The sequence below is a fragment of the Staurois parvus genome, unplaced genomic scaffold (genome assembly GCF_062004578.1).
Source record: "Staurois parvus isolate SC_StPar_1 unplaced genomic scaffold, SC_StPar_1.0 ptg000715l, whole genome shotgun sequence".
Classification (NCBI taxonomy): domain Eukaryota; kingdom Metazoa; phylum Chordata; class Amphibia; order Anura; family Ranidae; genus Staurois; species Staurois parvus.
In genome coordinates this window covers 1,829,576-1,855,894 of record NW_028318511.1, presented here as the reverse complement: position 1 = coordinate 1,855,894, position 26,319 = coordinate 1,829,576, and the positions used below count along the sequence as shown (strand labels likewise).

At 38.1% G+C, this 26,319-nt stretch overlaps 1 protein-coding gene across 1 annotated transcript in view; it reads right to left on the bottom strand.

Annotated features, from left to right (window-relative positions):
- Window positions 1–25,816, bottom strand: part of LOC149445613 (uncharacterized) — an 84,941-nt gene extending 59,125 nt beyond the window's left edge. The window contains exons 1-20 of the mRNA XM_089653500.1: window positions 25,744–25,816; window positions 25,011–25,049; window positions 23,621–23,671; window positions 22,391–22,652; window positions 21,571–21,685; window positions 20,263–20,353; window positions 20,084–20,190; window positions 15,100–15,316; window positions 14,806–14,931; window positions 14,317–14,434; window positions 13,578–13,716; window positions 12,513–12,623; window positions 12,328–12,397; window positions 11,149–11,286; window positions 10,326–10,490; window positions 9,192–9,286; window positions 7,271–7,397; window positions 5,544–5,799; window positions 2,816–2,865; window positions 1,711–1,811 (exon numbers count right to left, since the gene is read on the bottom strand). Coding sequence (XP_089509626.1) covers window positions 1,711–1,811; window positions 2,816–2,865; window positions 5,544–5,799; window positions 7,271–7,397; window positions 9,192–9,286; window positions 10,326–10,490; window positions 11,149–11,286; window positions 12,328–12,397; window positions 12,513–12,623; window positions 13,578–13,716; window positions 14,317–14,434; window positions 14,806–14,931; window positions 15,100–15,316; window positions 20,084–20,190; window positions 20,263–20,353; window positions 21,571–21,685; window positions 22,391–22,652; window positions 23,621–23,671; window positions 25,011–25,049; window positions 25,744–25,816 — 2,451 coding nt within the window. The remainder of the gene's footprint in view (window positions 1–1,710; window positions 1,812–2,815; window positions 2,866–5,543; window positions 5,800–7,270; window positions 7,398–9,191; window positions 9,287–10,325; window positions 10,491–11,148; window positions 11,287–12,327; window positions 12,398–12,512; window positions 12,624–13,577; window positions 13,717–14,316; window positions 14,435–14,805; window positions 14,932–15,099; window positions 15,317–20,083; window positions 20,191–20,262; window positions 20,354–21,570; window positions 21,686–22,390; window positions 22,653–23,620; window positions 23,672–25,010; window positions 25,050–25,743) is intronic.
- Window positions 25,817–26,319: the final 503 nt, after the last annotated feature.

Here is a 26,319-nt window from a genome sequence, read left to right as displayed (position 1 = left end):
TTTTGTGTCTGCCTAGAGGTTAGTTTTGGTACTCAAAACTACAACCATAGTTGACCCCTTTGACTGCAGGCACACTTGACAAGTCTTTGAGATATATCCAGGGCTTTTTTTCAGTGGGAACGTGGGGGAATGCAGTTCTGGCACCTCCAGCACTAAATGTATGTAATGGCAAGAGGTGGTGGGGTGTACTGCAGGATCCAGTGATGCTGGCTGCTGGGGGATCTATTGTCGCTGGAAGGGATATGTTTTTGCTGGGGGAATATCTATTGATTCTGGTTAGGTCTACTGTTGCTGGTGGGAGATCTATTGTTGCTGGATCTTTTGTTGAGGGAGGGGTCTATCGCTAACTGTTGAAGGGTCTTTTTATGCTGGCTCTGAGGAGATCTTTTGTTGCCAGGGTTCTATTGTTGCTGGGGGGGTATTTTGTTGCAGGTGGTCCATTTTTGCTGGCTACAGGGGATCTATTTGACTGTTTTTCTTGTTATAATTTACAAATTCCATACAAATTGTTCTGTGTTTTATAAAAGGGTGGTACTGGGAGGTAGGTAAGAGGTGGAACCAAGGCACGGTGTAGGACAGAGACAAGGGGTGACTTGGAAACAGAGAGTTCCTGCATCTTTTCTCTGAGAAAAAAAGCCCTGGGCATATCAATATCAATAACACAATCTGACCCTATTGGCACATGCTAGTGACAGACTGTCAGGGATCGCGGCGTCCTGTCGGCCGGCGCACGCGCACTGGTGACGGCTCACGCCGGGACACAAGCACCAGGTCCCGGCGGGCCGCAGATGACAGGACGCCGCGCATGCGCAGTAGGAGCCACGGGCGCGCCTCGGGCGGCCAATGACAGCCCGGGGGCGCGTCCTGGGTGGCCAATGACAGTGTAGGGCACAATATTTAAAGATGCCCTGCACTGTCACTGATCGCCGCAAGGTCTGAGTTCCTGAGTCCTGTACCTGAGTTATTGACCCTGACTACGCTGCCTTCTCCTGTATTTGACCCGGATTGTCCTGACTACTCTGCCTTCTCCTGTATTTGACCCGGATCGTCCTGACTACTCTGCCTTCTCCCATCCTGACTCCCGGCTTGTTTGACCTATCTACGGACTGACTTATCCTGCTGACCCTGCGTGTGACCTGACGATTCTCCGCCTGCCGATTCTGTACCTCGCCTACCCCACGGGACCACTACTCGTGATCCATCCTGCTAGGTCCTGCCGGCCTCCTCACATCTGGCTCTCCCGGTACCTATACATCCCCGGAGGTTCCCTCTGCCACTGGTGGGCCTGCTCAGAGGTCGTGACCTGGTCCTGGTCTGTTTCAAGTCCATCCCCACCATCAGGGGCCCTGGTGAAAACACAGACCGGGACTTAGACTCCATGCTTTGGGTAGGTCTGTCAAGTGGGCAGCCAGAGGCACCGCCTGGCGGATCATAACACAGATTGGGACTGGTTTGTCACCCAATAGAGAGAGTCTGCTATTTGTTGTGATTTTCATTTTTTAAAATTGAAAGAAAAAAGTCCTGCATTCCATAACAAGTAAAATAGATTCCATCTATAATTTTGAGGGCAAATTAGATTAAATACAATTCTAAATAATTCCTTCTGAAAGAAAACTACAAGGTATGGTTGGTATACTGATCCTCTGATTTCAAAATGCATATATAATTAGTAATATACTGTATGTGTTTACTAATGTTGTGGTAACTTACACACTGCATGTCAAAGGTTTGACAGCTCTTCTGGCACTCAGCTCCTTTTGCTCCTGCAACCTTATGTGTGCAGTCAAAATACACCATGGGGGCAGTACAGACTAAAAACAGAACAAGAGCCAAATAAAGATCAGTATTACTTATGAGATTTTAGAGACTAAATATTTTTATTGTCAGTGGAAAAAATACGAAGTTACACATGGGAAATATCTAGAGCATGCTTAAATTCTTGTGTTCCTAGTTGAATGCTGTCCATATAAAAAATAAATAAATAAAAAATAAAGCAAAGACATGTAGCAGAATACATTTTGATGTAAATTTATGAAGAAATTTTATTTATTTATTTATTTTATTGGATATGTTTTATAGCAAAAAGTAAAAAATATAGTTTTCTTTTCAAACGTGTTGGTCTTTTTGTGTTTATAAAAAAAATAAAAAATAAACAACAAAGAGGTGATCAAAAACCACCAAAAGAAATCTCTATTTGTGGGGAAAAAATGACATAAATGTAATTTATGTACAGTGTTGTACGACCACGCAATTGTAAGTTAAATTAACGCAGTGCTGTATCACCAAAAATGGTCTGGTCAGGAAGGGGGGAGGTAAATCCTCTGGATGGCAAGTGGTTAAAATATCAAATGCATCCGATATTTGTTTAAAGGGACACTAAACTTGAAAAAAGATATATATTTTACAGATGCCTGTGGTTCACTAAAATATTCTTTTATATCTATTGCTTTCTAAGTTCTCCATGGGTGTGACCTCTGGAACTGCCCCGGAAATTATTGGGGCTCTCAATACTACTTCTGTTGGCAGTCAATTCTATTATTCTACAGTATTTCTGAACATTATTTATCTTTCCCATATCATTGCACTGTGATAGTGATATTCTATTATTTCCCATAACTAGTAATATTTTAAGATAAGATGGTTCCATTTAGCACTATGATCAATGCACTAGAATCTTTTAGAAATCGTGTGCCAAACCAGCTGTGATGTATTTCATAATGGCTCATTGGTAAGGAATAATCATTAACTAAAACATATAATACCCCTAAAACATATAAAATGTAAAAGTGTGTACAAAAGAGGACTGTACAGATACCTGGTACTTGAGTAACTCCAATGCAGTCTAGTTTTCCTAAAGAGCAGGTGCTATAACATGAAGAAAATGATGTGAGTTTGACAGTCTGTAAACCCTGCTCTAAAAAAAATGCTATTTCTCCTGCTTTGGTATAAAATTACATTGATCCAAATTCATCCTCTTCTCCTTAGACAGGCATACACCCTCATATATGAAGCCTGTCCAGCTCTGCCTATGCTGTATTTCTACTGTTTGGCTTCACTTTAGGTACTCTATACTGATGGCTTGTCCTCCCTAATGGAAACCCCTCCTTGGATTTGGAGGTGGTTATAGGTGACTCCCCACAACTGTTACAATTTTCAATACAAAAGGGATCACTCTCATCTTTCCGCTGTCCTGGACCTCTGATTTGGAAACAAGCAGGTGTCCACACTCTTAGTCATATCTTCTCGACAGGAGAATTCTGTCCCTATGATTCACTGACAGATAAATATCTCCAATAAGTGACTCCAACAGAGCTCATTAGAATTTCTTCTGAATGCCTCCATTCGTGATAAGCCCCTTTTCTCAAATTGTGTCTTCCTCATAATTCATCACAGGGCTGAGACTTTTCTATTGTTTCAGAAATATAAAACTGATACTCCTAGCCTCAGTGTAGAGGGGTGGGAAGATATGGTAGCTCAATATACTAAACCGATGATATCTGCTAGGTATAAATTTATCCATATTACATTTTTACATAGGATTTAATATACCCATCAGAGGTTGCAATGCCTCAATCCTTCTCTTTCTTCAATTTGCAACAAATGTTTAAATGTCACTGGCACCTTCTATCATATGGCGTGGGCCTGTCCTTTGGTTTATGATTATTGGCTACATCCAGGTTGGCCAAGGCCTTGGCACTATTGCTGGCTCTTGACCCCATTGTTTTGCTGTTAGGCATCTATGATTCCCTCCATATTTCAAAACATGCTAAATCGCTGTTGTTTTACATGTTCTACTAGGCTAGAAGGGAAATTCTCCTTAAATGTAAACTTTCCACCCTTCTACATTCATTGGTGTTCAGCTATTAGATCTGCACTCTCTTTATATCAACTGACATATATGATCAGAGGCTACTCAGCCAAATATGATCAAATCTTCTCTGTATGATTGGACTCTGCTTGATCTCCCTTCTTCCTCCATCCTTCTCTCCTTCCCCTATTATGTGCCTAAAAAGACCTTTCCGTTGAGAAAGGACTCTCTTGCTACCTGATTTTGTCACTAATTTTTACTTTCTGTAAGGTTCATACAAATTATACATCTGTGATTGTACTACAACAATGTAAGTTACTTGATCTGTGGTATTATGTTTTACAGATACTGCTGTTATTAAAAACTTTAAGTAACGTTTATAACTGTTAAAAAATAAGCTATTTCACAGCCTCTTGCCCTTTGGTTGCTCTATCACTTAATGTAGTAGGTAAAGCTGCCTAATACTCACATACCAACATGTTCAGGCTCTGTCAGCAATCACGCACAGCCTTGGTGGGTCATGTGGGTAATATTAAAAGGTTATGCTAAAGTGACCCTTTACTTTGGCCATGTAGGGCACTTAACTTCCAGAACCAGTGGAGGCTCCACTCCATTTTTTAGTGCTTACACAGAAATATGGTATTCCTTTCCTACCCCCTGGTGACAGCTCTGGGCCAATCATATTGTACCATGACTGTCACATGGGAGTCAAATGCTAACACATACCAGAAAGTGCCAAATAATTCACTTAACTCCCAGCAGGTAAATGGAGCCCCAAGAGAGCAAAAGAAAGATTAGTATATGCTACTCAGAGGGAGGGAGTCAAGTTATCTTTCTATTTTGCCCTGCATAGGAAAATGAAAGGTTCGCTTTAAAGCAGAATCAGCCAACCATTAACTCTTGTCGTACACAGATCCCACCCTTTCACAGCTTTTATATGTACTGTGGCTGTAGTTAGTTGTCAGAGCAGGGGTGGACTGACAACTCATGGGGCCCCGGGCAATAGGGGATCATGGGACCCCTGTGTCCTTGCCCAAACTCAAAAACGCCTATGTAAAAGGTACCAGGGGCATCTCATGGGGCCCCCTACTGACCCCGGGCCCTCAGGCAGTGCCCGAGTTTCCAAATGGTCAGTCCACCCCTGTGTCAGAGGAATGCAAATGATTAGTTGATCAAGAAATGTATTAAAAACCTAAATGCTAAACAACAAATATACATTTTTTGACTCATAACTCTTCAGTGAAAAAAATCCTGTTAAAATTTACCAGCATAGGGGCCATAAGCAGATAATGATGCATATTGTTATTTCAGTCTTCATCCTTTATCAAAAAAGGAACTTTGATGGAGACTCTGATGCAATGGGGGACTATGATGGGGACTTTCATGTAAGGAGGACTCTGATGTAAGGTAGAAATTAATTTTGTAAATGTTGGAGTCCCCTGCTTTAGATGACTTTGTCAAGTACCATATTTCTGCAGACACTCTTCTGAAGATTATTTCATTGTTGTGTGGTTCGAATAATGTTCTGATAAGAACAGTTGTGTAGACAGCTTATGTTTAGGCTTTGCTATTAAAAATAGCCATAACATAATTATTTTCTTCTTGTTTTGAAGCATGAAGAATGTTAGCCCGCACTGGTATCAAGCGTTTGTACGTACTTAACACTTTTTCTCAAAGGCAGCATGCTATGATTTGCCACATCTCAGAAGTTTTAACACAACATTAATTTACTCACCAAATACCACCATTATCATTAACCACTTCTCCTGGTGGCACGGTGGTTCCTTTGAAGTAGCAGGGACAGGCTGATGGGAGGACACATCTACCACTGTCATCCAGGTAGGTTCCATTCTGGCAGACACAGCCATCAACAGGTACAAATGAGATGTCACAAGTAATGTCATGGCTGCTGAGGGAACTGCAAGTTGGTTGGCAGGTACCGACTGAGTAGCTGTAAGTCAATGTGGCAGGGCAATTTGTTGTGTATGTGGCTAAGGTTAAAAAGAGAGAATTACATTAGGATATTTAGAGGTACACATATTCATAATTAAAAATCTTTTAGCAGCAAAACGGAATTGAAGCAAGTCAAAGAAACTGATGTTTTCTTTGACACAGTGGAACTTTTTATTATGAATAGAATGATAGATTTACACCTCCCAGTCAGTTCTGTTATTTTTTTTTTGGGGGGGGGGGGTTGCCATATATGTCCCATTGAGGAGATTTTCTTTCACTCCCTTTTCCATATTCAAAACAAGAACTGAGAAGAAATACTTCAAAAGGTGGGGGAACCTTTGGTTTGTCAACAGGATCACTAAAACTAGAGACCCCATTGGAAGATTTTCCCTCTATTCCTGTTCTGGTGATAATCCAAAATTTGGAATTTTTTCCCTTTCACTCTCAGTGATAACAGTAAACAAGACAAAGAGAGATGGTGAATTTCCCTAAAAGTAATACAGATGGTGATAAAAACATGACAGGTGTTCTAATCCATCTCCACTCTATCTAAAGCTAAAAAAGTTTTGACTTTAATTATACTTTAACTGCTAGTGTACTTTCCAGAGTCTCAATGTGAAGGTATTTGCTAGCAATGGGTTACCAGTTTAAATCTTGCTTCACTGCTGGTGGATATGGATCATAAAGTTATTAAAACAGTTTTATAGTTTTTTTGGAGACAAAATCTGTGAACCCCCCCCCCATTAAAGCAGTACAAAGCCATATTTTTTTTTTAAATGTGCCCCCTGCAGGTTTATGCCATAATGTGCTAGTATGCCTGCACAGATGGATGAAGGCAGAATGGGGACTTAGGGGAGCATATTTATTCCCCATTCCTTCAATTGATATTGAAAAGGATTGCAATAACCACATTCTCATTTGTACTGTCTGATCTGCCAGGGCCCAATCAGGCACCTAGGGGGTTATTTACTAAAACTGCATGGTGCAAACTCTGGTGCAATACTGCATAGAAACCAATCAGCCTCCAGGTTTTATTGTCAAAGCTTAACTGAACAAGCTGAACATATAAGCTGATTACTATGCTCAGCTGCAGCAGATTCTGAGTGCTCTAGTTTTAGTAAATCTCCCCCCAACTGTGTACAAATGCTTTTTTCCCTGTGAAGGGAGTCCAGCTCTGACTGGTTGTGCTTTCCTCATTGCTATAGGAATATGGAGGTTGTAGCTGGGCCCCCAGGACATTCCCCAAGCTCTAAGCTTCTGCTTGGGTTGCCTACCAACTCTGCCTTGGTTCATGTGTCTTAGACTATGCATATAATTACTGGTTTATCCAACACTGAGCAAGGTGTCAGTGAATACTTATGATTGCATCGACCACAAAAAATAGTAGTTCTGGAACAATATAGAAGTAATTGCACTGAGAAGAACAGCTGATAATGCTGTGTTTTATGGTCCATAAAATCAATCCTACATGATTGGAGCTGATTGGCTAATGACTATTTATATACTTACTACAGATATTTTGTCTCCACCCTATGATAATGATCCCTTTCATAGTGCAAGCATGCACATAGGAAGACAATGCAGCACATAAGCACTCTTCGCTCTTTGCACAGTTACAGGAATCAAACATGCAGTTCTGTAGAGAATAGGAAACTGGTTAGCACTTAAGCTGCTATTCAAAATTAGTTTGCTTCATTTTTTTTTTTCAAACGTATGCGTGCTGCTCCCACATATGCCTTGCACATTTAAGTCCATTTTCCTTTATTTTGAGGGTAACTTCGTTGTTTTAAAAAGTTCTGTCTTTAGCATCCTCTTTATCATTATTCCCATTATTTCTAGGCATGTTTCCATGACCATTGCTGGCTAAAACTCGGAACTGTTCACAAAAAATAAACTCGTCCCTTGACAACCCACAAAAAACACCTTGTGCAGAACAGGGTAGCAGAGTTAGGCATGTTCTGTCTATTCTCTACTTACTCTTGGTAACCCCAAGACTACATCCTACACAGTCCTTTATTCAGAAATGGGGGAAGGACCTGGAAATTAGGTTTTCACTTGATCATATTTACAAAGTAATTTACTACAACCACAGATTATCTATAAACAATGCACATCAGACAGCAAGTTACAAAACACTACCCTGCTGGTACAGAGCCCCTCTGTTCTACACAGCAGGTATCCATTGGTCTCTACTAGATATTAGCCATGTACTGATACAAAGGGAAACATTCTACACATCTGGCAAACCACTAACCATACTAGAGCTCAGAAATACTGATTATCCAGAAGTTTACAGATTACACCATTTCTTCCGATCCGGCCTTCTTCTGCTCTATTACAAGTTCTCAAGAAAAGTATACAAAAATTCTTTAACTATCCATCATAATAACGCATCTAAGACATGTATCCTTGTGCTCTGGCATCAACTGGATCCCCCAACCTTGGCACAATAGTTTGGCAAAATACAAGATATACACCTTATTACCTTCGGCACAGAGGAAACTTTCCATTGCCACTGGTATTATTGGCATGAGTTTATATTCTCTGAAGAATACATCTCCTACTTGATCGTACCCCAGGGTCAGAACTCTAACTCAACTTTAAGTAAGTCTCTTTACCCATCCCCTTTTTCATGGCTCGTTTTGCACTTTCCCCTGTTACAAATCTATTGTAAAACTAGATGAACACCAAACCAATGCATCATAACATGCATATGCCAGTAAATATTTTATTAGAAAATGTTACAATATTCTTTTCTTTCATGACATGGATATTCTAATGAGACGAAACTGCTACACCTGTGCTAATGTATGTTACTTTAAAAAATCTGTATAGGGACAGTCACCGAGTCAAGTTCTTAAAATGTGTCTCTGTACTGCATTAGTCCCTGAGCAAAATGTTCTTGTCAGTTTGTATGAGCTTTGCCTGCTTGAATATTTTACTTATTCTTCTCTTTTTGACCTACGTCTCACTTGTTTCTGCTTGCCTGCTGTCTTACCATGATTTTCAGAGAGATGAATTTTCAGCTACACCTGACTGCCCAGAGTCTCAAATACTAGCCCTGACTTATCTGTGCCCTTGGAACCTTGGAACTTTAAATTTATGTTTGTTCCTACTTAGTTTTTCTCCAGTTTTTGAGTGTTAGCAGTGGGACAAACCCAAGTGCCACACTCAAAATGTTGTTGCCTGGTGAACTCTAGATATACCGTAATTGTGATGGTAGCAGTAAAGACCATGCAATCTGCTGACTCTGCATGAGCTCATGTCTACCTGTAGGGGGGATTCACCAATATCATGGACAACTACGAATTCATAATAGGTCCAACATTTTTCTATTATGCCATATACAGTATATTATAGGCACATGTATAGAAGCTATATTGTAGTAAACTAATGAGATATGTACACATGAAACAGAACACACAATTACCTGCATGTAAACATTTGGATCCACTGTTAAATGGCATTTTGCAAACACTCCTTCTGGGTCAGTTAACATAGAGCACCAATGTTTGGCATATTGTTCTAGGGAAAGACAATTGGAGAATAGATTATGATGCTTAACTTCTAATTTCTTAAATTACAGATCATTATGGAAATTGAAGAGCAACAGACTGAAAGGACACACTCATGTCCGTACATTATTTAAATTGACATTCTGGTTTGGCAAGGATATATAGTCAATAGTCAAGGATAATGTTATAAGGTGAACTGTGATTTCTTGCAAATCATAAGATGTTCTAGACAATAGTAATGACTGGTTAAGTGATTCAATATATAAATTCAAACAATAGTGCAGCGCTCCCGTGCTAATTGATAATATTTAAAATAAATAGATAACCATAAATGATACTATAAAACCATGCTTCTGTGACTTCAAATCCATGTATTCCATATGTTGGAACAAGTCCTTTTTCATTTATCATTTTATGAGGACGGTATGATTAGTGGACATTTTTTTGATGGGATATATTGTTTATTTTTGTGGCATTAATATTTTATATTTATATATTGATTTGGTCACTATTATTGGGAATTTTTCACTATTGTTGATATAATAGACATTTCACGGATTTGAAGTCACAGAAGCATGGTTTTATAGTATCATTTATGGTTGTCTATTTATTTTAAATCTTATCAATTAGCACGGGAGCGCTGCAATATTGTTTGAATTTATATATTCAGTTATTAGCACTATGTATGAGTTGGTGTAAGGCGCTGGCAAACAATTTGTGCATGTTTATATATTTTTTGATTGATTTATTGATGGTTTAAACATTATTGAATTTTACCATATTAGCTCACAGGTAACATTGGCACTTGACTGGTTAAGTGATGTTGCTTACTAAAATATAAAAAATGGATATATTTTCCTGAAAGAAAATGAACTATTTAATTGTATGATGATTTAGTGTACATAGAAAACATGAAAGTATGATCCACAATAAGTAGAACACAATTAAAGAGAATAAGAACAACTGTCATTTGGAACGCCTAATGTCTTTGGCCACCATATTTGCACAATCCTGTAGCACAGTATATGTCTTGTACATGAGTTGTTTACCATTATCGATGCTTAGGGAACAAGGATCCTCAAAGCTGTTTGTAACAGTGGGACAGTTGGCTTGTGTCATCCAGGTGTTGGCAAATGCAGACCCAGTTCCTTCAATCACTCCACTCAGAACTTTGAAGTCATCAGCTTGTATATTGTTGAAATTTCCACAAAGACCTACAAACAAAAAATTTAATTTATTTAGTTTAGTGGTACTGGCAATATATGGTGCCTCATTCTGCATATGGCAGCCTTAATTCTAATAAAAAAAAGGAGGTTTGCAAAAATTCATTAGGAATTGTATAACACTGCTATACTAGAGTCATGCTCTATTTTGCAATAGATGATTCAACAATATATCAGTAAATAAAATAAATCTTATGTGCTCACTTGCAAAATGCAAGTGTAGTACATACTAATTCATCTTGAATACAAGTACCGATCCTGCTGTAGAACCATGTGGGTCAATAAACCCATCATTTAATTAAAAAAGAGAATCACAAATCACTTTTTATGCTTACTTGTTTTAAAATCTGCTAGGACACTTTCATTCCTAATATTATTGCTTGAAATAACTGTGGAAGAATTCTTAAATGATGTACATGTTGGAAACTAGAGTTCTTTATAGGTATGTAATTAAAATACATATTGCTATATGCATTGAAGAGACAGAGATGGTTACTAACTATGCTCTTCAAATGGCAAATGGCATATATGAATATTTACTTAAAAATACTGGGTATCGTTTACTTATAACCTATGTTTTCTACTGAGTTTTTGTTATATTTTTTATTTGATAGTACATTAATATATGTAATGTAAAAAAAGTAATTACCGCAGACTTCATTTTTAAAAGATGGATCCAGGTTGATGTATAGCTGCATTATGGGCACCAGTTGGATTTCCAGCTGTAGACCAAAATTAGTCTGTATAATAATGTAAAAGTTTGAAGGCTGGAAGATGGTGACACTGGCTGTGGATGAAAATGTAAGTCATTATGGTCGATACCTGGATTCAGGGCACAAGCCACTTTTTTATCAAGTACCTGTTTTTTGTATAAATGATATACACTTCACTGATTTAAATGGCCATTATACATATATGATAAATGTTAATACACATGTTGATGTTAAATAGATTTTAAATTCATGTTTGTATAGTTCCAGCACAGACTTTATTTTCTAAGTTGAGTACATTTCAAGATTTCTCAATTATTCAAGAATATTTTATCAAAGTCTCAAAAACTTGTATATGAAAAATGTAATCAAGAGAGGGAATTAGGAAGTCTGCCTCAAAAACATGCCCAGAACAGAGCAGAGCAGTGCTACCTAGAGAAGAGTTAGGGCAGCCTTTTTCAACCTTGGGTGCCTTTAGGTCTCTTAAGGGGTGCCTTAGCAAAATGCCTAAAAATTGCCCAAAACTTGTATACAAACCAGTGGGTGGATCAAGTCTGCCTTTAAGTTACACAAATTCACATGTTTTCATTGTGCACCATTACAACCTTCTAGCTGCTGGAATCCTAACAACCAATGATGTCATTGGTTGATAAATAATAAATCGGGCTCCTGCACAGCATCCTTGTTTGCCCCTTCCCTGCCCCTTTCTGCCAGCACTGGGGTCATATTAGCTGAATGAGATAGAGAAACTGAGGGAGAAGAATACTAGTCAGTACCAGTGTGTAAGGGTGTATTTGCTTTAGAAGAAGAAATCACCTCTAATGTTGGGTGTCCTATGTGTGTGGATGTTGCTGAAATATGTATAACTATTAGAATAGTTTTTCACATTTTAGAAAGGGGTGCCTTGAGACTGTCGATAATTTTAAACTCGACTGAAAAAAGGTTGAAAAACACTGAGATAAAAGTAAATTTTCCCTGCTGGGGGCCATTGACAACAAAATGGATTGGAGGTTGAATTAATACATTTTCTCTAATCATATCAAAAACTTCAGAAGGCAATCTTATAATGCTTAGGCAAACATTTCCTAATTTGTTTGATTCTAATTTTATTAAAATACCTGATGAGATGGGCAGTTGGGTGTAAAGTGAATTTACATATACACTTCCAAAGGACTTTACATAGATAAACTGTAAAAAAGAAAAATATTGTGCAGTTAGAAACCTGTACAAGTTGACTCCCAATATTGTGGTTGAAATATATACATTTTTTTTCTATTTACATCGCAAGGTATGTGGAACTTACATCCATCCCATTGTTCAAACTGAGGCTCACACTCTTCAGACAGGTCTCAGTGATTGTCAGGCCGCATTGAAAAAGTTCTCCCAACACAATGAAGGTGTTGTTGTAGCAAGTCTTGAAGAAAACAGGTTAGTTATAAGAGAACCATATTAAAGTATAGTTCTATCATTCACAATTGTGAAGGTCAGTGTCAGGGATGCGGGTGTGACCAGCAGTGTGTGGACTGACACAGGGAAACACAGGCTTCAGATATAGTATAAACAATATGATTTATTAAGACTAACAATACAAAACGCAGTGCAAAACTAAACATAAACACAGTGCAAACAAACCAAACCACCCACCGATAACAATACATACAATGCAAGAGTCGTCAGGCAGGCCGGGTCAGTAGCAAATGGGCAAACGGAGTACCAGGAACAGGCGGGAGAGTGGTCGGGGTCACAAGCTGGGTTCAGTAACTCACGGGCAGTGTGGTGCTTAGGGTCAGGCAGAGAATGGTCAGGGTCACAAGCCAGGGATAAAACAGGAGAAGTCAGCAGAGGTCAGGATCAGGCAGGGTCGGCAACAAGTCAGGCAGGAACACAGGATACAAGATACAGGGGCCCATGGAAAAACACACACCAAGGCCCTGACTGTGAGTCTGGCCATTCCTTAAATACAACCCCTGCAATCAGCTTCAGGTGTTTGGCTGACTGCAGGGGTGAGTCTCTGATTGCTGAGAGCACCCGCTGGCCAGCCCTGGTACTGCAGCCCACAAGGCAGGTGAGTCCCACCATTATTGGCAAGTCCATTCCTAACAGTCAGTGAGGAGACCAAATACCACCTTCTTACATTTTGGAAGCTTTATATTTCAGCCGTACCTTTCTTTCCACTAAAATATTTTCAGTCTCTCCTTTATGTTTCTGCTTGAGACTGCAATAATGGGAGCACGCTCAATACTGTGCATGTGGGCTCCGTAAAGATGAATATGAGCTTAGTCATCAGAATCTCTGGATGTGCCATGTATCATAACAAGCACTGCTAATGGGCAGTTAGAAAAGGAATAGATGCAACTTAAGTTCTTACCTTAGAAAACACATAGCTGCAGTCTCCATGGAAGGTGTAACGAGTCATATCATAGGTTGTAATGTGGGATCCCCCCTCAATTGCACAGGATCCAGCACATTCTGTGTTAGCACAGCTCCATTTTCCTCCATTACAGGTGCTGGAAATAGAGTATATTATCCATATATATATATATATATATATATATATATATATATATTATAAGAATGTGTTGTGTACAGGAATATCAAAATATATCAAAAGGCGCATTTGATGCCTCAATCATCTGTAAAATAAGGTGATATGTACTGAAAGATGTTGCTGAGGAATGCAACATAGTGTGCCAGTTTTCTTGTTGGACATATCTCAAATGAGTTCCTAAGCACATTTATTATACATTCTCAGTTTTTGTGCAAACCAGAGTATATTTTTTATTTTAATGTATTTAATTAACATTTCGTCATGTAGGCCACACATTGCTGCAGATATGGTCCAGTAGTTGATCTCCTTCTGCTTCCTAATAGGCATGACTGTAAAGAAGTAGGCTTTAAATGAACAACAAAATACAAAAAGTGATGATTAATTCATTGGGAAAAGACAATATTACAAGTTCAGGGAGCTGTACAGCAGTATCTAAGGCAACTTGGTTAGGAAAGTGTGCAGGGCAAGCGGCACTTCTAAGGTAGAACTTGTAATTTTTTCAATATACCCAACATCAAAACTACCAGCATAGTTTTACTTTGTGCCACATGCAACATACCAAGAATAACACTGAGATGAATATCCAGTCCCTGGAGAGTAGACTTTTCCATTGTAAGTACAAGAACACTGCTGAACAGGGATACAGCCAGCATTGCTGATGTCATCAAATACAGTTCCTGAAGGGAGAAATAATTTTATTGTATCAAGCTGAATCTTGTAGCTTCATTATAGCTGGGCAAGAGATAAGCCGTGGGATAGTTAAAGTAGTTCTAAGGATTAAACACGTTTCAGCACTCAACGCATTCACAGTATTAAGTTTTTTTTTCCACCTGTAAACATTCCTCTTCAAATATGGCTGTAAATGCCTATGTGTGCATGGACACATAGGCTAACATAGATGTGATTTTTTAGACTGAATATTGTCAAACATTGGTAAAAGAGGCATTTTTATGCCCTCTGTGCATGAGCCCTTATAGATAAATTGTATTTGTATATTGTATTTCATTTTAGATATATTGAATTGTATTATATTGTGTTGTATGCTTACCTGCAGGGCATATGCACCCGTCTATACAGTGGTTGTTACAGACTAATGAACTATCTGGGTTAGTGCATGTGTTGGGGCACGGACTTCCACATTCCATGTACTCCAAATTCATATTGCATTTCAAGGCTGCAAAGAAAAGGAAAAGATAGTTACTCTCAGGTCTTATTTTTGATTTTGCTTTAAGTGATAACAATCAGTGTTTTTTTTTTTATTATTCTTTGTAAGAAAGTTATCACTGCTGATAGTTTTTAATCATGTCCAATATCTTTGTCGTTGGAATTTCTTTATACTTACGGCAAATTTCGTTGGTTCTCCAGTTTAGTGGGGTTCCGCCAGCATGGGCACATTGTCTGGAGTATTCTGCAAAGGTGTTACACAAACAGAAGCCCAGGGCATCTTTTCCACATCTACACAGATCCTGAACACATGCATTAATGTACTGAGCTGGATCCAGCAGAGTGTTACATTGTGAGAAGGCAGTGCCCGTCAGTACAATTTCACATATCATTTGCTGTTGAGAGAGGAATAATAACAGCATGACACAAGTAAGTCCTCAGAAACATGTACTGTTTATTTCAATGGGGATGTTTTCTATTGTCACTGTGTATTATTTTTTTTTTTTAATGGATATTTCAAAGTAGACAGGTAATAAGGAAAACCTATGCCCTTCTTCTCACAGTGCAGTTTTTAAAGTTTATTAAGAAAAGAAGTGTTCTAAATAGTAGAAGCAAAAATTAGAAAATAGAGTAAATAGCACACATTTAGACCCCCTTGAAATGGCAGCAGTTCCAAGGATCTGATCTTCTGACAAAAAAAATGGAGGCTTTTATGCTCCAATCTTAAGGATTGCCATGTAGGATCCTCCCAAACAAAAATATGTTACATATGTTCCACTCACCCTGTCAAAAAATAAAAGTCAGTAGCTACAAAAACTGTAGCTGCTGACTTTTAAAAAACTGCCACTTACCTGTCCCTCGGTCCCATGGTGTGTCCCCCGCAGCTTGTTTCAATGGCTGTCCTGTACTCCAGGATGCTGGCATCTTCAGTGTGGGCACCCGGCTGTGATAGCTTGCAGCTTCACAGCTGGGTATCCACTGTGCGAGTAGCGCTGCACTTCATGAATGGTCCTGTAGTCTTCTGGGACCTGTCACGTGTCCCAAAAGGCTACAGGGAGGGAGGGAGGGAGGACACCTTCTGCTTCCGAACGCCTAGGCGATCGGACTGGAAGTGGCTACCTGTCAAATTCGGGTACCCGCTCCCCCTCACCTCCCAAAGGTGGCAATCCTTAATGGGGAGCAGGGGAGCAGTCCTTAAAGCGGAACTTCCCCTTTTGGGTGGAGCTCTGCTTTAAGTAGGTGCACAAGCAAGATTTTACAAGTGACATTTCTTTCTGCTATGTAAGAATTCCTTATCAGCTTTACCAGCCTGGAGATTCCCAAATGCCTCCTGTAGAACATGGAGATTAAAGCAGAACCCCCCCTTCCCACCTTAAAACAACAACAATTCAATGTACGTATATAAGAAAGCAAGCTCAATTACATTAAGTGGCACACTGCTTTCAATGAATTATTTCCATACTACACTCACCCTTCCTGCCTGTCCTCTGAATCCCAAGCCATTATTTTCAAAAAAAAAGTCATCAGTAGCCAAGCCCACCAATGCTGTCTACACCTGATCTAATTTTCCACCCAAGATCTCCTTTCTTCTGAACCTTTCCCTGAGATCTTGCAAGATCTCGCACTGTACTCTCAAGATCTCCCTAAAATACAGTGGCAACGCAGCCTTCCCAGGGGCAGCTCATCCTTCCCAGGGGCAGCTCATCCTTCCCAAGCTATGTCATCAATGCATAGGAAGGCCAGGAAGTAGAAAAAATAAAAAGGTACGTTCACAAACAATGCTTTTATTTTACATAGGCATGTGACATAAATACAGATCAGCATGCAGAGTTGCCCGGACCTGTGAATTTTAATTTATGAGGGGAAAGGTGCACTTTAATTGTGTCCATGCTGCACAATAAAACATTCTAAAAAAATCTGAAGGAGAGCCATTTATACAAACAGTCTTTATGAAAGGTCATTCTAGCAAGCAGTCCTGTTATTTCATACAGTTATGCTCAAAAGTTTGCATACCCTGGCAGAAATTGGGAAATGTTGGCATTGATATTGAAAATATGACTGATCATGCCAAAAAATGCTCTTTTATTGCAGGATGATGCCATGTATTATCAAATAGTTGTTTGGCTCCTTTTTAAATCATAATGATAACAGAAATCACCCAAATGGCCATGATCAAAAGTTTACATACCCTGGAATGTTTGGCCTTGGAACAGACACACAAGGTGACACATATGGGTTAAAATGCCAACTAGAGGTTAATGTTCCACATCTGTGGCTTTTTAAATTGCAATTAGTGTAAGTGTATAAACAGTCAATGAGTTTGTTAGCTCTTACATGGAAGCACTGACTAGGCTAGATGCTGAGCCATGGGGATCAGAAAAGAACTGTCAAAAGTCCTGCGTAACAAGGTAATGGAACTTTAAAAGATGGAAAAGGAGCACAACTGTATATTACAAAAATAAATACATTTAAAACCTTATCTTATAGGCACCTAATAATATCATTGTATCATTAGTAAAATACATTATAATTGTTTTTCTCTTATCACTGAAGAATTCAACCCCTTATCTTTTGGGCCAGTATGTTTTGGTGCAGGAAGATTACCTTTTGGTCCAGCACTGAAGACAGGTGAGTATGTAAACAAGTGGTCGTTTACTTAGAGTAGAATTGGAAGAGGAACTCAAAAAGTGAAGATTATGTAATGCTACCCCCGGAGGAGCCACTGTGACTTGGATGGTTCTGAAGCCAGGAACACAGCATTTTTCCTCTCTCTTATCAATAAATAGTCTAGGGGAGGTTGTTTAAGCTTTTTCTTTTTATTGCTAAAGAAACTGGGATAGGGTGAAAGGTGGTATGGGATACCCCAGGGACACTCAGTAGCAAGATGGCACGTCCTTTCTTAAACAATCAAAGGGTAGGATAGGTAGCTGAAACTAAATTCTGGTAAAGGCCACCACTGACCAAGCAAATACTAGGGCCTTCTGGGAACAAGAAAAAAAAATGCACACAGTCACTAGGGCTCTGAGTCCAAGTCAGTAATTACAATGCCACAGGATCACTGGATACCTCCTTCCACTATCCACTAGGCACTCTTCAAGGAGCTCTCCAGATCTGGTCCCCAAATGTAGCCCTTTTTAAATAGGCCCACCAGCAATGCCATAGCTGGGACCTCAATGAGTCAGCATTCCAGAAATCTGCCCATAGGGTATTTGCAAATGTGTGCTAACTAAACCCCTGTTTTTAAATGCATGTTCTTAGACAGGTTAATTTGGTTTTTGATAGCTGGCTAACTGACTGGCAGTTTGAACTGGCTTTCTTATCCCCCTCTTTTGATAAGTTATACTTATCCATGTTCCTTGCCGAAAATGGCCATTATTAGACTGGGGTAGGCTGGCAAGTTGAACTGGATAGTCCTATTTTTTACTTTGTGACGCCTTCCATGTTCACTGTTTAAAAAGCCAGTTATAGACCTGGGTAGGTGACCAGTTTTTTCTTTGTATGTTAATTTTGGAGGTTCAGTGGGTGCATTGGACACCCTGACTGCCGTTGTGCTACATGCTGGGTGTCAGGTGCGCTCCCATGACCTTAATGAGGGGTGGGCTCCCTCAGGTTCACCTGCCCTTGTTTCTATCCATTTAAATCCATGTGCCTCCATTGTGAGGACTTTCAAGATTTATAGAGTTAGGACCACAGATACTCAGGGTGCCGTGATGTGGCTCTGTGGCTTACGTATGTATTTGCAAATGTGTGCTAACTAAACCCCTGTTTTTGTTTTTGTTTTTCGAAAGAGAAAAGCCTTTATTAATAAAGAGCATAATGGTACAAAAGACATGCACATGTTACATGAACGAGATAACAGGCACTACATACAGCGACACAGCAATAAGTCAAATACGAGAACACATGCAGCAATATTGAACGAGGCTACGACAAGGTTATTCTTGTAGTAATCGGGAGCCAATGTGGTGCAATCTGGGATGTTGCTGCATTAAGCCTCCTGTGCTTGTGCTTCGCCATGCAGGATTGTAGCGGGAGGGAGGGTGGACGCGGCGCCTGCACGTAAGCTAAGGCCATAAGCTCATGACAATAGGGGTAACTGGAAGCAAGCTTAAATTGTTGTAGAAACCCCTGTTTTTAAGCGCATGTTCTTCGACAGGTTAATTTGGTTTTTGATAGTTGGCTAACTGGCTGGCAGTTTGAACTGGCTTTCATATCCCCCTCTTTTGATAAGTTATACTTATCCATGTTTCTTGCCAACAATAGCCATTATTAGACTGGGGTAGGCTGGCAAGTTGAACTGGATAGTCCTATTTTTTACATAGGGGCAGAGCCCCATACAGGCTAGTGACTCCTTCTGCAGGACTGTGCTCAGGACCAATTCCAACCATACTTTGACCCAGGCTTGATCTTAATACACTAGGAGAGTCCTACACCTATGTATCTAATAAGGGATATGCTGTGAACAAGGTTGTGTGCCAAAACGTGTCAGTGTGCTTTTATGTCACTTCTGTACACTCATTAAAAATCATCACAAGGACTTTGGAGTTGCCTTCTCCTTCTATTTGTATATATTGGATCTAGTGGTTGGAGGACACTGTAGAGCCTCAGCTGAGTTTGGATTCCTCCATTTAATTGAAGGTGTGTTCCTCTGCAAGTGCTGCTTTTGTTTCCTGTATCTTATAATGGAACATCCAAAAATGTAAAATGTGCCATTTGTCTTCAATTCCTACAGAAAAAAACAATGCATTTACTTTGCCTAGGCAGTTTTGAGCCTACAGCCTCATGCATTTATTTCTGAAGAGTGAAATCGTCTAAAGCACAGCTAGGTTAGTGTTTGGATTAAAGGGTGGGTTAGTGCAAAAGTTAGAATCTGGCTACAGGGAAGGAGAGCAGGAAGTTATGATAGAAGTCACAGCAAGTGTTAGCATGATGGGGACCTTGGGGAAGGAAAATGTTCTCTGTGCAAGAAGCTCTTTTCCGGTAGCTCGACAACAAAAAACAGCAGCACTAGTCCCTTGATGCTGAAAGTTAGCATACTGTTCTGTATAACCCCTTTGTTTATACTACCACTGTAGTCCAGGCAAGCACTGTAAGTAGAATCAGCACATGTGCATTTTCAGTTATGCCTGTTTTATATGCTTTATAGTTGTTTTATAACTTACAGTGTCAGTGCAGTTGTTCTTCGGTTTCACTGTCACATCCAGACATGATTCTGTTGGTCCATTAATCTTCTGCAAGTTTCCATACTGAATATCAGTCATCTGAACATCTGCAAAACATTACTAAGCTATAACTCTGTAGTTGAATAACACCATGTTTTAAAATTTAAATGAAAACGTACTGTTTGCAGTAAACTCATTGTAAATTGGAATCCCATTGAAGTCTCCACAAAGACCACAAGTGTGATTGGCAAATGATGGATCTAACTCCAGCTGTAAGTAAAAAAGATAAATATGGTCTAATTTTACTACTCATGAGTAGTAAACTTAAAGGTAAGTTCCCAATACAAAACACATTATAATTGGGTACAACCTACTCACAGTAGGCAACACGAGGGACTTGTAAATACATAAAAAATAGCCCTCTAAGCTCCATTTGACTGATGACATTTACAACTTTGTGGTGCCTACCATTCCAGGATAATGTATATTTGTTATTTGACAGATTCCATTTTATTAATTCCATAAAGGACTAAGGTTTAGAAAGCCATTTTAAATTTTTAGGTAGATGGGAATAGTAGTATGGTCTAACTAGTATGTTAGATAAATCTCCTGATCTAATGCTATATGCAAACTAATAATAGAAAAGGATATTCCAAAAAATGCTATTATATATTCCAAAAATATAAGAGTGACAATATTGTTAGCATAGTTAACTAACGAAAGCTATAACAAGAAGCAAGATAAATTACCCTTTAGAGAGTCAAAAGATATTATTATCTGCAGCCTTAAACCTAACCCCTGTCAGTTTCACTCCATGTATTCTCCAAAATCTGTTATCACTAGGTGTTCTAAATACAGGAATAAAAAGAAATTCCAACTAAGGTGATGATTTATTACTGCTATGTGAGAGATCACATAAAAACTGCTATAGATTTGTTTAGCCTTATTTTTCAACTTATCTCAAACAAGAGCTCTCGTTGGCCCAACAGCAGCCAAATAAATACAAAACCTCCACTCCACAAATAAAAATTAAAATATGTATCTATTTAGTCGTTAGGAGATGTACAGACATTTCATATTTGAGAAATGTAGAATAATAGGCTCTTTGTATATTTGCTTCCTTTCAGCTGTCCAGCTGGGAAAGAAATGGCCTTTATCCACAGTATGCTTTATTTAGCCATACCTGTCTACTAACATACAGAAAAATACAAAGGATGAGTCATTTAAAAGGAAGAAAAACATGAAAACCTAAATATTAAAAGTAATTGTAAGAAGACAAAGAATAACTCTTATGTTAAAGCACACCAGCCACGAGAGAAATGTGGAGGCTTTAGGGGTCAGTGTGTTTAGGCCTTAGGGGCAACCAATGTGTTTTTCTCTGCAAAGTGCAAAATCATATTAGGTGTAAACCTTTCAAAATTTAGGATAAATTCTATCAGTTATCTACCTCAATGCAGCAAAAAAAAAGAATACATTATTTAAATTACCAAAATAGCATCATCCTCATTCCACATGAACTGCAAGCCCAGTTTTGCAGTTACCGTGATGTAAAGACCAGTCCGGCCAACCTGAACTCCAGAATAGCTGTAGGGAAGCGCCACTCTGTAAAAGATATGAGATAAAGACAGTTGGATTTTGCAGAGGTCAGCTGTACAAGGTCACAAATAACTTATGTCAAATACGGTGGCTAAAATTAAATAAATGGTTGTAAATTCTGTTACTATATTAGAAGATTTCTTAATATAATAGGTGATATATTTTTATTCTAAGTGTTTTACAGGAAATTACAAAGAATTGAGTAGTGAGTTTTTCAGCACTTGAATTGGAATGCTAAGGAAAAATCTATTTAGATTTTCAAGAAACCACAAATGAAAGAGGTTCTTCATTGGTCAGTCTTTACCTGGTTCTTCCAAGGGAAATGATGATGACCCATAATATAAGTTAATTTCTAAGGATCATTCTATCCAAATGTATCCATTTTTGCTAGATATTTCAGAGTTACACCATCCAATAGTTTTGTCTGGAACAGGCAAAACTCTCAGGTCAACTGAAACAAAGTTAGAAACTATGGAAGGGATATCCTGATGTGGAGTACCCATGACATAAAAGAAACCAAGCTCTGCTTATAAATTAATATCATCTTTTGAGTAAACTGATAGACTGATCTTTTATTTCAATCTTTGAATTGAATGCCATTCGGCATAGAAAAGCCAACCCTAGATGCAATTATTTGGTTTTTCCAATGGAATGTTTCTGGCCATGTCTGAAGTAGAGGACGATTAAGAAACCAAATGTTACATTACTTACGGTTGTTTATTGAATGTCACACCCCCACTCTTCAGTTCAATGTAAAAGCCATTTAATCTCATGGTTATTTGGCTAATTGTTGGAAGATTATTTACAATCGATCGCCTAATTTGGATGTTGAAATCTTCATAGTTGCTTTTACAGTTTGAAGCAAAGAGGTAGTTGCACGCGCCAGGAAAATAAAAGACATCCCCATCAAAGGTCTTGAAGTGATAATTTCCCCAGGAGCTGCAGACTTGTCCATTGTGAGCAGAACCGGCACCTGTCAATGGAAAACAAGTGTCTAAGGCAGACTTCACTCATTTTAGGAATTAGGGGTCCTCCAAGTGACATATATACTACACAAAACAACCTGTGACCCTGGATCTTGGGCTTATTTTGAGAAATTAAAAAAAAATATAGATTGACCATAGCAGTTAATCAGATTTTCAATTTATTTGCCAATACCATGAAAGACTAATGCCATTTTGTTGCTATTGACAAAAGCTCAATTTTTTTACATTGTTATCTATTTTCCTGTTTTTCAGGTTTTGAAAACACTAGCTAGATTTAAGTAAATACTGCAGCAGGCACTGTGTTGGGTCAAAAACATCATTTAAATTACTGCATGCAGTGTATTTAATTATCACCATAAATGTGTTCTATTGCTCAGTGACATCAAAGAGCAATGAAGTAATTTCTATCACATCCTGTTGAGTCCATAGATCAGTGGCAGCTCCTCTCAGAGAGGTAATAATGGACAGTCTGGGTGGCTATTATTAATTGAACATTATCTGGTACCCCATTAATATTTATTTAGTGTAAGGAATTAGAGAAACACTATTGCAGCAGATACTGTATTTTAGTAAGTTACTAATTTATTTTTGTTTTTCACATGCTTTATTTATAGCTTATGCCACATTTACACATAGACCAAGCTTTCCAGAAAAAGTGATAGGCTTTGAGACAATTAAAATACTTTAAAGAGTGCTTACAAAGGTCGCTTTTTATTTACATTGTTTTATTCTTCATGGAAAAAAAAATGAAGCATGTGTGTCCCAGGTAATCCCCTTAGAGTTTCTGTTTGTTTATTTTCTCCACCTTGCATTTTTATCATTCCAAGTTAATAGTTTCTGTGTATTTATTATTTTCCCACATCTAAATGACCACCATTTCCATACTAAGACTTGCATACTCTTATAAACCATGTTATACACGTAACTAGTATTTTACTGTCCTGTATAAACTTACTTCTTATAACAGGAGCTTGAGTACCAATGAAAGTCATCAATGTAGGAACTTCTGTGGAAACAGTTGTTTAAAACTTAATAAAGTGTTCAAGACATTTATACATGTTCACTTGATATTATGTGGTATAGAATATGTAACTATAAATCATTGTGTGACAATTGTGAAATGTTATTTCTTATATGTAATATATAAATCTATTTGCATGTATATTTTCAACTCTTATGTCATGTTTAGATGCATTTTGCTTGCCCAAGATGTCATGGCTATCTGTTGTAATCAGGATGGTTACAAATTAAATTGTTAGGATTAGTATTCTGATTTATTCCTTGATTAATCTTTTTTGGGAATAATGATGTAGATTTTAATTAGTTATTGAAAAGCATTTTGAGGGCAACCTTTGTATGTAAGAAATTACATCTTCCATGAAATACATAATCTACATATGCAAGTAAAAATGTTCATGGGACTTTATTTTACAAGAACAAAACTTATTTGTTTTGGAGTAAATCATTTGAATACATTTATGTTAGGATAAATGATTGTTATAACAAAAAGCTTGTGAATTTAAGCTGTTTGCAAAAAAATAGAATAACAAACTGGACATTTACTTTTCTCAGTAAAAGGACATTTTGCTGGGAAAGTAAATATTAGACTCGATCAAAAGCTTCAAGAGTAGCATATGTGTTATCAGAGCTGCAATTAGAGCCAAGTACCTACTTTAAAGTCATAATCATGGATGCAAATATTGCTATTTTATTAGCAGTAGCAATTTTCTATTTATTTTATAACATTTTAATTATTTTTTTTAATTATTATTATTTTTATTATTACTACAATTACTACTGCTTGTTCATTTGAAGCTAAACTGCACAGGTTTTCTAATGATGTATGCCAACTGGAGAACATCTTTAAATAGCTGCCCTACTACAGCTGTGTCACTTGGATTTGAACTCAGTAACACAGTAAAGCTGGCCATACACATAGCAGTTTCCACCACATTTTTTCCACCAAGAATTGTAAATGCATTTCCACGTAAACAACAGAAACTAAGCGATCTACAATTTAGGAGTATTGATTGACCACCAGAATTTGGTTAAATGTGAAGTCAAAACAATGTAATACATTCACAGCTTCAATATAGTTTATTTACCGCTTAAGGACCACCCTATAACAGATATACTGCAAAAGGCGGCACCTGTGCACAGAATCACGTATATATACGTCATTCTGCATTTCTGGGTAGGGACCGCGCACAAGCCGCACATGCGCCCTACCCGCGCCACCATTTGCGGCCGATTTTTATTATACCTTAATGCTCATTATATTTCTTGCCATTAAATTACTATTGCATTCAATGTTAAAAAAAACAAACAAAAAAAAAGATTCTTACCAGTTGTCTGCTGCACTGAATAATATGATAACAGTTCACCTATTCAAGAAGCAGAGAAGAGTGAATAGTATAGCAGCAAAATAAGAAAGAAAAATAAAACATTATTCCAGACTGGAAATATGTTAGCTGGCTTGATATTTATTCATGAAAAATTAGCTAACGATTTAGCACTATGGAATTTGCATCAGTCATAAGTCACTACACAGTGGTGTTTTCTTTGATAATATGTTAGTTTAATCAATTTCATGTCACTCTAGTGAACAGCTAAAATAGAGAAATACAGCCATATTATGTATAATTATTATTTATATAGTAGGATATTTCCTTTTTTTTTATTTACAGGTACTATACCCTTGTATGTTTTTACACTAGTTCTGGCATTGGTTTAATACGTTTATATCTAGGTATGCATTTGTTGCCTATTTGACCTCTCTGTCTGTCCTTTTTTGACAACCAATTGTATACAGATATATTAATTCTATAATTTCTACCATCAGGAAATGGCCCTTGTGCTCCTAAACACATTGAACTATTGCATAAAGTATCTATCTATCTATCTCTCATCTACCCTAAATTTTGCCAAATATATAATTTTGGCAACATATCACCATTTTGGTAAATGTATGTTTATTCTCAATCATAGTTCACCTAAGAATCTCAATGAGAGAAACTGAGAGTTTCCACTTAGGCAAAATCAGTTTTATTCCTACAGTGATCCACACCCAGTACTCACCTTGCACGGATATAGTAGTTAGGGCTGTTACAAAGAAGCATATTGCTAAACTCACACCCCTCTGTGTCCCCATTTTTGTAAAGTTCAGTAACTAGGTACTGAACATGTGGTCATTCAGAGGTGGTACAGCTCTTCTTCCCCTCAACTAAGCCTTTTTATAGGAAACAAACTCTGTGGCCCAGTGAGTCATGTCACATCAGAGAGGATGTGAACTGTTTAATGGGTGGGTAATAGAGTGGACCAACCTTAGGAAGCCTTTTTCTCAGCGTCCTTGAGCACGGAGAAGTTTAACCCAGGATGTTTGCTCTTAATTGGATAGATGAAATTTACTTTCACAAGAGACGTCTTGGAGGTTCATTGACACAGTGCATGACAAGCATTACAAAAGAAATGGCTATGTTTAGCTTATCTTAAGAAAAAAAAAATCAACATGAAAGGCTTGGTCCAGGTCAAAGAAACTTGGGTGGTAATTGAACCAGGTCTGTATGCATTAGGCTGTAAAATTAGTATAGTTAGTAGATGTTGAAGGCTTTCATAATTACTAAGTATATTTGAAACAAACAGTTTGTATATGCT